The 14,973-nt window shown below is 38.1% G+C and overlaps 1 protein-coding gene across 2 annotated transcripts in view; it reads left to right on the forward strand.

Moving 5' to 3' along the window:
- The window catches only part of LOC138740082 (interleukin-18 receptor 1-like), a 58,030-nt gene that overhangs the window by 24,473 nt on the left and 18,584 nt on the right, over positions 1 to 14,973 (forward strand). For both annotated transcript variants that reach the window (XM_069892505.1, XM_069892504.1), the window contains exons 2-3: positions 686 to 792; positions 9,670 to 9,949. In XM_069892505.1, coding sequence (XP_069748606.1) covers positions 702 to 792; positions 9,670 to 9,949 — 371 coding nt within the window. In that variant the 5' untranslated portion in view covers positions 686 to 701. The remainder of the gene's footprint in view (positions 1 to 685; positions 793 to 9,669; positions 9,950 to 14,973) is intronic.

Below are 14,973 nucleotides of genomic sequence, written 5' to 3' on the forward strand. Positions count from 1 at the left end.
CTTTATTACCTGGAGTGTAGAAGAATAAGGGGAGATTTGATGGTGGTATACAAAATTGTAATGGGTATAGATAAAGTAAATACAAGTAAACTTTTTCCACTAAGGTTTGGTGAGATACAACCATAAGACATTGGTTAAGGATGAAAGGAGAAAAGTTTAGGGGGACTATTAGGGGGAATTCCTTCACACAGAGAGTGGTGGGAGTAAGGAACGAGCTGCCATCTGAAATAGTGAATACGGGCTCAACTTTAACATTTACTAAAAGTTTTGACAGGTACATGGATGGGAAGAGTATGGAGGGATGTGGGCTGGGTGCAGGTCAGTGAGATTAGGCAGAATAATAGTTCAGCACAGAGTAGAAGGGCAGAAGGGCCTGTTTTTCAGTGCTGTAATATTATATGACTCTAACAGTCTAAGAGTAACAAGGAGAAATGTGCAACTTTGTGGTGACTGAGATAAACCAAAGAGCATAAATGTATTTAAAGAGAAGATGGGTAATTACACTAAGGTGAAAGGATTATACTTAATGATGGTTGTTTAGATTAGCTGTTAATTCCCTGGAATGAATATTAGGCCAGATGGCACAAATAAACAGTTATCTATTGTCTTTTCAGTTTGATGTAATATCAACTTTGAAAATAGTCATTCTATATGTTGTCACCATTCTTTGTTTTTGATGAATTAGCATTTCTTGTTACGTCATGGCAGTGCCGAACACTCATCAGATCATGGGAATGGATATGAAATATTTCGCATTGATAACCTTCTGTTCTGTTATGGGAAGAATTCAAGGTAAGCAAATCAGTGTTTCCTAAAGCTTGCTTTCTTTAGTTTGCAAACAGAACAGTTCAGTTCTGAGAGAAGCCATTCTCACTCCACAGAAAAGATTGTCAGAAACGTGTGGATCCATTTTCTTAATTGGGTTTAATGAAAGAGCTTTCAACCGGATAGAACTTACACTGGTTGTTAGCTTGAAAAAGTTTCACTAAACTCAATAATCCAATCAAGGGTTGAAATTTTGGAGTTAGACAGTGGGCACACATAGCTACATCTTCATTTCAAAGTCCTCTATAAGCTGGTATCTATTGTTCAGAAGACCCAATGGTTTGGCAGATGGCTCATTGGGTACTGTGTGCCACATTCCCATTAAACTCACCTGTTCCCTGGAAACTCACCTGTTTCCTGGACTGTGGAATATCTTAAACAGGAATTAAATATATGTTGGGGTATTAACGGGAGTAATAATTCATTGTCTAGAAAATCTGCCAGACCAACACCACCGTGTCTTCTGTGTTGGGTCATAAGAATTTTACTGTAATTACACTCTCAATTGAAATAAGGATCAGCTCAAATTCAACCTGCACTGGGTGAACTTGATCTTTGCCTCTAAATGAAATTTTAATCAAATACTTATAAAATTATTTTCATAACTTAAGCCTTGAGGTAACGGGGTAAAGACAAGATGTTATGAAACACACAATAATCTGAAACGTACTCATCTGAATTCTCTAGTTAATTCTTGATAAGACCTTTCTACATTATTGATTGAGTGAGGGTATTTCAAGCCACATGAAATAATGGGGCATATGAAATCCAGGAAAGAGCCCGATATAACCATACGACTTGATTTAAATATTATAAAGGGCTCCCTAAATCATTCTATAATCGACTTTACTTGCCAGAGGAGGAACCCAATCCATTGTGTGACTTCAGGCATGTGGTATTTGGACACTGAGATTCTATTTATTTGGTCATGATACATTACTACAGATGAGTGTTTTAACAATAGTTTTACAAAAGTAACTCTCACTTTTTTTGGAATATTTTATTTTTGATCTTTTTCAAAATGTACATAATAAAATCTTCAATATCACAATATAATAAACTTTTTCTTACAAACAACAAAAACAAAACAGGCCCTCCCTCCCTCCCCCTATCCATACATACAAATCAGCACAATTTCAGGGCTTACATATCATCACGTTTGGATATGTATAATAGTAACATTTATAGTCTTTTTTATGGTCCAAGTATGGCTTTACAAAAGTGTCATTTATTCTTTAAATTATATGTGATTTTTTTTCCATAAATATACAGCGGTTCATTTCTCTAGTCCATCATGCTATAAGTAGAGGGGAGTTGGACGTTCAGTGATCGCAATACCATTTTTTTTGCTATTGTCAGTGTTAATTTTATAAATGAGATTTGATATTTTTTCAATTTGTTGGTTAGTTCCATAAAATTACCTAATAGATATAATTCTGGGTCACTTGTGAAGGCCACTTCTGTTTTCCTGGTCAATTTTTCTGTGATGTCTTGCCAAAATGGTCTCATCTTCATGCATGACCATGTAGCATGTAGAAGAGTTCCTGTCTCAGTCCCACATCTGAAACACATCTCTGATATTTCTGCTTTTGATCTATGTAACTTCTATGGGGTAAGATATAATTGGTGTAAAAATTATATTGAACCAATCCATATCTTGCATTTATAATTGATGTCATTGCTGTCCATGCACCAATCTGACCAGCTTCTTTCTGCAATCACCACACCCAAATCTTTCTCCCATCTTTCCTTTGACCTCTGTGACCCTGGTTTTGCACTTTCTCTCTGGAGAGCATAGTACATTTTGGTTACAAATTTGGGTGTATTCTCCATCCAGACCAGGGGTGTCAAACTCAAATTCACAGAGGGCCAAAATTAAAAACTTGGACTAAGTCGAGGGCCGAACTAAATATTTATTGAAAATTTTCAACAACATCTGCATGTTTTCTCTTCTTTCAACATATGTAATGTTAAACTTTAGGATATAACTTTAGGAGGATAATGTTACAGGTCAGGAGTAGGTAGCTCAAGTTCACCCTTTGCTTGACCTGATGGAAACCTATTTGGTCCCTGTGGAGATGTAGTCAGCATTCACAGGCTGTGTCCATTTTGGCCTGCATCAGGACTCAGCATTTCCTGCTCACTCCTTAGGCTCTAGGCCTCTATTCATCCTCGACCCACCATCCCTCGACCTGACCAGTCCTTTACCCAACCTCTACTCACCCCTCACTCCACTCGCTTTGCCTCTACCCACCCCATCCTATGCACGCCCCTCTACTGCCTCTCCCCTCAACCTGTTCCTCCCTCTACCCGTCTCTCACCCTCTAATCACCCATCCCCTACTCGCCCCCTTTTACCTCTTCCCTATCCACCCCTCCTTCTACTCATCCCTCCCTCTAACTGCCCCTCGCACCACCATAACTTCCCCTGCCCATTACTCCTCACCTACACCCTCTGCCCACCCCTGCTTACCCACCCACTCAGGCCCAGCGCGCTGCCGATCAGCCTTTGCAGACAGCCACCATCTCTGTCTTCACGTGCAGGGCCGAACCAGCCGTCCCTGGGGTCCGCGCGGGTGCAAGCGCTGAAGGCCGTGGCGACCGGGAGAAGTGCGCTCGCACTGTGGAAGGGCCGACCGGTGCCAGTCGCGCAGGGCTCGCGCTGCCCGGGGGTCATGCGCAGCTTGCCATGCCCGTCGCGCCGATAGGAAATCACAGGCACTCGCCCATCCGCCGCACCGCTCGACAGGTAGGAGAAGTGACTGGTTGTGCGGGGAGCCTTCCAACTGGCTTGCCGGCTGATGACATTGACAGACTTCTTGTGTGACAATTTCTCGTGTTACAATGGGGAAGGATGTGCAATGAAGGGGGAGGATGGTGGGGGTGACATTACCAAAAAACAGCATTGGCTCTCGCTGCAGGGCGGGCCACCTCTAATACATTTTTGAAATGATCTTGTGGGCCAAATATAATTATATCGTGGGCCAAATTTGGCCTGCGGGCCAGAGTTTGACATGTGTGATCCAGACCATTTGTTCTGTTTCACTAATTTCAGGTGGGATTAGCGTTGATCCCCATCTTTCTCTTAAGACGATCTAAGCTGGAGATAACATTGGCCACTCCTCTGTATTTGTGTATTAGTTGTTCAAAGGACATGTTCCTTCTACATAGTAGTCTTTAATATACCTTATGCCTTTTTCATACCTCATATGTAATATTCTATTGCCTATGTTCATAGGCAATAACACATTTTTTCACAATGGTGCTTTTATTGATATTCCTACTTTTTTTCTTTGCTTCCCCTCCCTCATTCAGTGCATTCCCACCTGAATCCTAGAGGGAGGGCTGTTTTCTACAAAGAAGGCTGCGAGAAATCTAACCTGCACAGTTTGGTAGTTTTTAAAATCTGGAAGTCTAACTCCTCCCAGCTCTTAGTCCCATGTCAGTTTTTCCAGTGTGATTCTTGGTACCTTATTATTCCATAGGAACTGTTTAATATAATCATTTAAAAATTTAAATAAATTTTTATGTAATGGAACAAGCATCAATTGAGAAAGATACTTAAGTCTTGGCAATACTTTCATTTTGACGCAATTAACCTTTCCCATTAGAGTAGTCGGTAAGTCTCTCCATTTCTGCAGGTCTTCTGACTTCCCCAAAAGAGGAATATAATTTAGTTTATACAGATTTGTAAATTGTTGTTGGTTGCTATTCCAAGATATTTTATTCCATCTGCCTTTCATTTAAATTTACTTCCTTTTTGGTATCTTCCATATTCAAAATGTATCAATGGCATTATCTCACTTTTGTCCAATTTTTATCAAATTTTTCAAGTGTTCCTTGTAATTTTTCCAAAGATTTAGCTGGGTCTGATAGGTGTAGTAGTACATCATTGGCAAATAGATACATTTTGTGTTCTTCTTGTCCAACTTTGAAGCCCTTTATATCCAGAACCCTTCTTATTATCCCCACCAACAGTTCAATTGCTAAAATAAAAAGCACTGGGTACATGGGGCATCCCTGTCTACTGGATCTACTCAAGGGGAGCACCAATGACATCTGATTATTAAATTTAGCTTGTAGTTTATGATATTAAGTTTTTATCCAGTTTATGAATATTCTGCCTCTGCCAAATGTTTCCAGTGTTTTAAATAGAAAGGACCATTCCAAATGGTCAAATGCTTTTTCCACATCCAGGGAGACTGTAATACTTGGATTCCGTTCAAATTTTGATATGTGTATTATATTAAATAATCTTCCTAAACTATTTGAGGAATATCTTCCTTTAACAAATCTTACCTGGTCTGTATGTATCAATTTTGGTAGATATTGTCCTCATCTAGCCAATGCTTTTGCTAGAATCTTATAATTGCCATTTAACAGAGACATTGGTCCCTATGACAAAGCTTTTAATAGGTCCCTATTTTTTTTTGTAACACTGTAATAATTGTAGTTGAGAATGATTCCAGAAGGATCTATGTTTCTACTGCTTGGTCCAGAACATCCATTAACAGGGCCATTAATAATTATTTGAATTGTCTGTTAAACACAGGTGGGAATCCATCCTCCCCCATGATATATTAGCCCGTAGGCTACCCAGGACTCTTTCAATTTCTTCTCTTGTAAAAGAAGTGTCTATTCTATCTTTTCTCTCTCCTAGTTTTGGAAGTTCAACATTTGACAAAAATTCTTCCATTTCATTCTTGTCTCCTAGTAATTCTGATTTGAATAATTTTGTGTTGTATTGTCTAAAGATGTAATTGATTCCCTTTTGTTTAAATACGAGAATGTCTGTCTTTTTATAGCATTTATCATTATTGATGACTCCTCTGGTTTAATTTGCTAAGACTCTATGTGCCTGTTCATCTAACACATAATGTCGTTGTTTAGTTTTTAATATAGCTCTTTCTGTTCTACATGCTTATATTATATTATATCATAGCTTTTTATTCTCCAGTAATCTGTATTCTTCTTGTAGTCCTGTTCTTTGAGTATTTTTTCTAAATCTATATCTTTCTTCAAACTGTTTACTTCTGCCATATATTCTCTCTTAAGATTCTTTGTATAGGATATAATTTGTCCCTTCAAATATGCTTTGAGCATGTCCCTTATCAAAAAACTATTATTAGTAGATGGTTGATTTGCTTTACAAAATATTTCTGTCTCTTTATAAACTCACAGAAGTCTGTTCTTTTAAGTAGTGCGTTATTGAGACACCATCTGTATACATTTCCTTGCTTTTCCATTATTGCAAAAGTTAATGTTAGTGGTGAGTGATCTAATAGAAGCCTCGATAGGTATTCTGTTTTTATCACTCTACTTTTTAACTGGGCAGACATTAAAAATAAATCTCTGTGGGATTCAATTGCCTCCATATATCGATAAGATTTATATCCTTCGTATATGAAATTGTGTTTTTGCCGCTTTCACCCTCTTTCCTATTCTTGCAGATTTATTTAGTTTTGGGTCCAAGCAAAAATTAAACACTCCTCCCTCTGCTGTTTTTAAGAAGATATTCTTCATAAAGGCTTCAGTGTCATAATTTGGGGCATAAATTTTCATAAATGTCCATACTTCTCCATAAATTTTACAATAGCTTCTGATTTGGTCTATTAATACTGGTGTCTTTTTATTAATTAGAATCGTTACCCCTCTTGCTTTTGAACCAAAGGAAGACAATATTATTTGTCCTACCCATCCTCTTTTTAATTGATCATGTTCCAGTTTGGTGAGATGCTTTTCCTGCAGGAAGGTTATATCTGCTTTTAATTTCTTTAAGTATGCCAAGACCCTTTTCCTTTTCATCGGTCTGTTTAACCCATTAATATGTGGGATGGACCATTGTTTTATCCATACAATTTCTCAAAGAAATAGTGTATAACAATAAAATCTTTGCAATTTTAAAAATAATACTGTAACATTTCTCTTTTAAAATACTTTTCCCTTTTAAGAAACATATACATTTCCTCTTTAAAAAAAAATCCCTAGTTCTGACAGTGATGTAAACAATAGAAGCTGGAAGCCCATGAAAAAAATCCCGTGGAATTTTTTGAAGAAGAACCCCTCCCTTTAGCATCATCTTTTAAAATCACTCTTCTCCCAGTGCCATTTTCCCCCTTAAATCAGGGCTCCCACGCTGCCACTTTCCTCACCACCTTCCTTTCTTTCTAGAGCTTTCCATGTAATATTACAATGATTTAGCAGAAAAAGAAAGAGGGCTCAGCGCTGCAAAATAGAAAAAAAGATACATCCTTCAGTTAGTCCCATTCCAAGAGGGTCTTTTTGATCTTCTTATCTGGCGGTCAAATCTCTTCACAACTTTTAGAAAAACTCTTACATTTTTAATTTATTCTTTAAAGTTTGTCGATGACCTTCGCTCAGTAAATCATTGAATATTTTAAGTTTTCGAATGGCAGTTGTCTCTTTACCTCATCAAATTGTTTACTTTGCTTGATTAAGGCTGGGCTAAAATCCTGAAAAAACTTACTTTTTCATTGTCCAACCACTAATGGGCCATTGTTATTCTTTGAATATTCATATGCTGCTCCCAAGATTGCATCCCGTAACTTAAAAGTTTTACCAGGATTGGTCATGATCTCTGTTCGACAGTTCTTCTGGGTCCAAGGGTCCAATGAACCCTTTCACTTTGAAGCTTTATGTTTAACTTGTTTTGTCCCAGTATTTGTGGGATCCGTGTTTCAAAGAAGCTCACCAAGTCTTTCCCCTTGATTACTTCTCTTAGTCCAATAATTCTTACATTGTTATATCTGAAATTTTCCATATGATCGATCTCATCCATTAATCTTTTTTTGTGTGTCCCTGTTTTTGCTTTTTATTCTAAAGCCTTTAGCCTGTCTTTTGTCCAGCTCAGCTTTCACTTGACTCATCTGTTCCATTAAATCTTGCACAATTTCTTTAATTTCTGATATAATTTCCAATATGTCTCATCGCTGATTCAACACTCGTAAAACAACTGCACACAGTTTCCATCTCATCCAGCATGGTGGCTATATCTTGGGCCAATCTCTCAGCTCTGCTGGGCACAGCCAGTCCCAAGGCCCCTGCTGAGTCACTCCTCATTGGAACTCAATGTTCCTAGCTGAGCTGTTGCTTCTTCAGTTTTTGTTTTTGGTTGCCATGGTCATTTAGTCATATTTGTATCCATTTTTGATGATGAAATTCTGATTTTTGAGCTTTTAAACAATCTTTTTAATTTTTTTTATGGAGAGCTCTTTCAAAATATGCCTGCTAAGATCCTCTGCATGGGCATGCCCTCAACCCCCAACGATGTTGCTTTTAGCATTTAAATGTGATCAACCAAGCCTTACATATCCATGTTGGCTGATGACATTAAATTGAGATGAAAGACTACAGGGAGATATAGGTGGATGAGTGCATCTAGCAAATGGAGTAAAATGTTGATAAATGTGAGATCATTCAGTTTGGAAGAAAAAAATAGTAAATTTGACAATTAGTTCAATGGAGAAAGATCACAGAGACTTTGTATATGACTTCCTTGTAATAACTTGTTAGTCAAGAAGGTAAATGTGATTTTAGCCATCATTGCTCAAGGGATTGGCTTTAAGAGGTTCTGCTGCAACTGTACAGGGTTCTGGTTAGGCTACACCTCAGATATCGGGCACAGTTCTGCACTCTTTACTTGAGAAAGGATAGGCTGTTTTTGGAGATGGTGCAGAAGAAGTTCACCAGGTTGATTTTGGAAATTGGGGTGTTAGCTTAGGAGATATGCTCATTGACTATGCTCATTAGAGCTTAGAAGGGGTGAGGGGAGAATTTATAGAGACATATATAATCATGAACTGAATACAGTAAAAAACCTGTTATTTGGAATTCAAGCAACCAGCAGCCTTAAGCAACAGGCAAAAAAAAAATTGCAGGATATAAATAGGTACAAAAATACAGATGTTTAAAATTGGTGCACCTCGCTGTTAGTTCGCCAATCGCACAACACGCAATCTCAAGCAACCGGAAAATTCATTTATTTGGCATCTACTAATCCCTATAGGTGCTGGATACCATAGGTTTTACTGTATATAAGATAGAAGCAGGGAGATTGTTTCTACTGGCATGCGATCTTAGTATTTGGAGACATAGCCTAAAGATTTGGGACAGTAGATTTAAGAGATAAGGGGGAAACTGACTCTCCGAGAGAGTAGCGAATCTTCAAATTCTTTCCCAATAAAGCAGTAGAGACTGTCTTGTTCAATGTATTTAAGGCACAGTTCGATATATTTTTGAAGAGAAGGGGAGTTGATGGTAAAGGGGAACAGAGACAGGTAAGTGGAGCTGAGTCCATGGCCCAATCAGCTATGATCTTATTGAATGAGGGAGCAGCCTGGACATGCAAGAAAGCTGACTCCTGCCCCTATTTCTTATGTTCTTTTGTGTACAAATTAGAAAGTTCCAGGAACAGTCAGGACAAAAAACATCAGCAGGGAAACTGTTATCAATCATAAAGAGGAGAAATATAGTTTCCTGAACTCCCAACTAAGCCCAGTCACACAAACTAGATTAACCATGTGAATATCAAACAAGCCACTGATTCAATTTAGCTGCAAAACTGCTGCAGTAAAATAGCCTGCTGACCAAAGGGATTTATAACAATGGCACTCCATATCAATAATTAGTGATCAGTCTCTGTAATAAAAAAACGCACTGAAAGAGAACTCATAAAGTTTGCATTTAGCATAAATGAAAAATATTTGAAAGGCATAAACTTGTAATAAAAGTCCAAAGATGGAATGGATGTAACATAGTGTACTGTTTCTCATACTTTACTGTAGATTCTGCAAATGATTGATTCTTGTTTCCTTTTTTTTGTTAGGGAACATGATTGACAAATGTCCTCCATACACCTCTACAGCAGTGACTGCTATTGAAGGAGAGCACGTCCGTTTAACCTGTAAACTGTGTAATACATCCACTTCACTTGTCCTGAACAACCTTCAAGCACACAGATTCAACATAACCTGGCTCAAATATACGCTTGAAGGTGGTCATGAGAAGCTTTTAGGAAAAGGAGGCAGAATTACCTATGAAGGAACCTCTTTAGGATTTTGGCCTGCATTTGCGAATGACACTGGGAATTATTTTTGTTCTGTCAAGTAAGTAGCTATAAGAGTGATTATTCACAGTTCTGAATTTTCACATTGCCCCTTGCTATAAACCCTTAAGTGACTCCTGGCAAAATTTTTCATATGTTCTACCCCAATTATTTTGGTAGAACTCCAACTAATTAATATTGTGGTAACTTTGTTGAGAAAGTGTCAGGTGCTTTGGAAGCCATTCCTCAAACTGGAATGGACTTTTATAGGTTTGTATTTGAGGACAAAAATCTCCTGTGAGTGGATAGATAATTGTGAAGAATGTTGTGTTCAAGAATAGGTTTGATGGCTTCAAAGAGAATCAAGCTGGACACATGTTATCAACTAACAGTGGGCTTTATTTATGCATGGGGGAATTCACAAAAGGCATCCACTCACACAGACTAACGTACACAACACATAGTCACAACGAGGAACGAGGGTTTAACTTCTTCAGCACCAACCACTCATAGGCATGATAGACCCAGAAACGAGGGTTTAACTTCTTCAATCCCCACCACTCACAGGCACAGTATACTGCTAAACTAATGAGTACACACACATGATCCTTATCTCTAGTGTCACTGTTGCTTGGGATCTGGGATGGGCCCATTGAATCAGCCCTCCAGAGCTGCCTGTGGCTCACAGCCTGGAGTTCAGCAATTGTTACAAAAGTCCAAAGATGGAACAACTTTGGACAAACTTTGAACAACAAACAAACACATACACAGCAATAATACACATCGGATGTGAATAAATCACTGCTAAATATTCTCAACTTCCGATTGGGAATGTGAGGATTAAACACACGGTACCATCATCTCTCTCTATCTCTAGCAGGCACAACACACTAACAAGTATATTAAATTAGCCTGGTCTCCAGCGTTGTCCACACCTCAGGATCCAGGACAGGCCCATTTCATTTGGCCCTCCGGAGCTTCCTGTAGCCTGTAGCTTGGAGTTCAGTGATGGTCTCCATGCAACAGCAAACAAAGAAAGAGAGAGCAGAGACTGCACATGGTTGGCTTTTTCAATGCAAAACATGTCTATGTGATCTGTGAGGACTAAGTGTGTATCAGACGCACTTGTGTGCAGCTTTGAACTTTGATTGGCAGGTGAGGTGACTTCCGGCTAAGCTCCAGCCAGAGAGGTCACGTGACTCTGCAGTCCACATTCCCACCAGTTTCCAGACAGAAAAGACACATTATCCTAATAATCCACACCCCCACCAGGTTCCAGAGAGAGAGGCCATATGACTCTGCCCAATCCACACTACTTTCCACCCCAAGAAGTCACCACACCATGCTAATCCATTTACAAGCTAGTGCCCCACGGATTGCACACATTGCACTCAGCCCATACCCATTGATGGCCTGCAATCTTCCCGATACGTCCATCAGTTTCCCCATGGGGAGTTGTGTCCAAGGGTCCGGTCCCTGGCTCATTCAATTTGTTCCTCAACTTTTATGTGTGGTGAGTGAATTGAATTTTCCGAATGGCCCAGAATGCAATTGCCCTGCTTCTTATCAACAACAGCAATGGTACCACTTCCATCCAGAGGAGGTAGTCCAAGGCCATCCTGACTCCTCCTAATGACGAAGTGTTACAGCCACCTCATTGCCCAGGGTCTCCTCCACGGTAGCCATTCATCTGGGTGCTCCTTCAGATTTAAGAGGCTTAAGGTGGCACGCATCCCAGATAGCAGGTGCCGTACCATCCCACAAGTTAAATTGGGTGAAATTTGATCCTCAACGATGCAAGTAATCGAGGAACAGTGGGTGAAGGATGATTTAAAATTCTCAAACCTGAGCTCAACTCACCTATAAACCGCTCACTGCTATTTTAATTGGAGACAGATTAGTGATCACTGTGCCCCCTGGAGGTTGGTTAGAAGCTGAAAATTTGTAAGATAATGTTTGATCAGATTCCAACAGTGATTGAGTAGGATTCCTGCTTTGAAAATTGGGAAAATAGTGAATCCAAAAGATATAAGAAATAAAAATAAATGTGTTGGAAATATTCATGTATATTTGAATGATTCAAGTGCTGGTAGTGCCATATTGGAGAGGGCATCACCACCAAAATTGATAAATAAGGATCAAACAGGAATTTGTAAGAAAAGGGAATCAGTGGACAATGCAACCAGATTGGCCCAGAAAAGAGGTGACTTAAGTGTGGCAATTGCCTTGGACTTGAAAAGGACCTTTGATAGATTGGAATGGGATTTTATACTTAAAGTACTGGAGAAATTTGGATTAGGTCAAAATTTTATAAACTGGATTCAAGCCCTATATAATGAATCTAAGGCCAGAGTTGTGACAAATGGGTCAAGTATCTCCAACATTCCCACTATCCAGATCTAGCAATCAAGGATGTCCATTATCTCTGGCTCTTTTTGTATTGATTATAGAACCTGTGGTGGAAATTAATCGTTGGGATCCAGACATTAAGGGATTCAGAGTTAACCAAGATGAACGTAAGATTAGTCTTTTTGCAGATGATGTTTTAATATATCTGACAGAACCGGAAACCTCTTAGCAGAGGTTGTATTTACAACTGGAGGATTATGGCAGGGTTTCTGGGTACAAATTAAATTGGGATAAGAGTGAGATTAATTGATGGGGATTATACAAATTGTCAAAGAAAAGTGCAATTTAGATGCCTGAAGAATGGGATTAAATGGGATTAAGTTTTTGGGGATCAAAATGGATTATGACTTGAAAAATGTGTATAAAATAAATTATCTCCCCTTGCTATAAAAAGTTGAGGAAGACTTAAATAAGTGGATAACTCTTGTGGTAACTTTGATCATAAGGGTTAACTGTATTAAAAAGAATATATTTATGCACATGCATGACCTTTTCCAGACTCTTCCAATACCATTACCACAGAAGTTTATTTCAAAATTTGAATGTTAATTAGGAAGTTTCTTTGGAAAGTCACCATGGAAAAATTAACTTGGAAATATCATATGGGGGTATTTGCAACTCCAAAATTTTAAATATTACTATTGGGCGGCCTAGATGAAATTTGTAATTTTCCTCTTTGATGGAAGAGGTAAGCCTTCATGGGGGGGAGGGGGAAATTGAACTGCACAAAGTCGGGGAGAGAGAGAAGCAGAAGATCTTATATATAAATAAGATATTAAATCTATTTCTGGTGGAAAGGAAGCATCATTAACAAAGCATATTTTAAATAGTTGGTACAAACTGAATAATTTAAATTGGAACAAAAGGAAAAATATCTCCAAAAATACACTCACTCAAAATAAATTAATTCCTTTAACAATGGATAATAAAATTCTGCATACATGGTCCCATAAAGGGCACAGCTATGTGGAAGATTGATATCTGCAAGGGCAACTAATGTCATTTGAACAGTTAAAAAATAAATATAATATTCTTAATAATACAATCTTATGCTACTTTCAATTAAGACCTTTTTTTCAGAGATGAATTAGGATTTACCATATTTTCTCTTTTGTTTCTTTTTTTTCTACTTTGGCGCACTGTTTGGGGGGGATGGGGTTGTTTGAAGATGTGGATATTTCATTTCAATTTATGTTATTAATTAATGGTTGTTTTTTTATGCATGTCTGCAAAATGAAAATAAGTTATTAAAAATAAGACATTAGCAGTATGGATGGTGGTCCTGCTAGTGCTAGACTGACCAGCTTAATTTGATACAAGTAGGCTTCTGCAAATTAGTTAATCATGTTTCCTGTAATGCTTCCGAACATTTACACATTACATACATGTGTGCTTAGAATTAGAAGGGGGTTAAGTTAATAGTAATAAGTTAAAGTTTGATCCGGTTTTTATGTTTAAAGAAATCTAAAAGCAACTTTTGTTTAAGTAACCATTTGGCTTGGTGAATTTCTATTGCTGCTGGGTTTTGGGGCCCTCTGGGGTCCGAAACACGACACATTTCTTGATCCAGGAAGTACCACATCATTTTGTACTATCAAATGAATGAATAAACTATCTTCATGGAAAAAGATCACAGATCTTATTGAAGACAATGAACAATGAAAGGAACATTGAAACTAATATAGTTTCAGGTTTAGAGATTGCTGGACTGAATTGCAATGAGTTTTGCAATCTTCCAAGTATATATACTCAGAAGACCATGCATGCAAATAACGAGAATATTGCATATCAGGATGATATCAATCAGTGGGCTCATTTAAAAGATGTTTGCTTACCTAAGATTGAAATTGGATTAGGTGTACGAAAATCTCTCGAGCCTTTAGAAGTAATAAGGAGTCAAATTGACAGACCTTGTGTTAGATTAAAGACATCAAAATTTGGAATATCGTAGCTCATGCTTTTGGAAGATACTACTTTGAAATTAAGAAACATTAGAATAAGGAAAGTGTCATCTGTATGACAAAAATTGCTCACAATAATCTTAAGTGAGGTCTCACATGCCTTATAGAGCCTCAACATCACATCCCTGCCCTTGTATTCTATTCCTCTTGATATGAATGCCAGCATTGCATTTAACTTCTGCACTATGACTCAACATGGAAGTTTACCTTCAGGCTGTCCTGCACGATAATTCCCAGGTCCCTTTGCATCTTTTCCCTTCTCTTTTCGTCTACACCCACTCTCCTTCCACATTCTAGCTGGTTCATGGTGAACATAAAAAGAATAGCCCATAGTTAATCACTGAAAAAAAATCAAGATAAATTTGAATTTCTCATTCAAAGATTCTCCCTCCCACTCTCTCTTCTGGCTCCAATAAATCAAAGATCAAGATGAATTAAACTTGTTTCACGGTATTTATTTTCATATATTCCTGTTTGGGATGTTGGCTTTGCTGGAAAAGCCTACATTTACTGTCATCCTCTACTTGAAGATGGTTGTTGGTCAATTTCTTGAACTTATGTCCTCCTGATGAAAGTATTCCTACGTAGTATTGGAAGGGAATTGCAGCATTTTGATCAGTGACAATGAAGGAATAATGATCTGGACCAGGATTACATAGAAGGAAATATACAAATATCCTTGAATATGGTGGAGAAAAAACATTGGCTTAATGGT

This window comes from Narcine bancroftii, chromosome 7, assembly GCF_036971445.1.
Source record: "Narcine bancroftii isolate sNarBan1 chromosome 7, sNarBan1.hap1, whole genome shotgun sequence".
Classification (NCBI taxonomy): Eukaryota; Metazoa; Chordata; class Chondrichthyes; order Torpediniformes; family Narcinidae; genus Narcine; species Narcine bancroftii.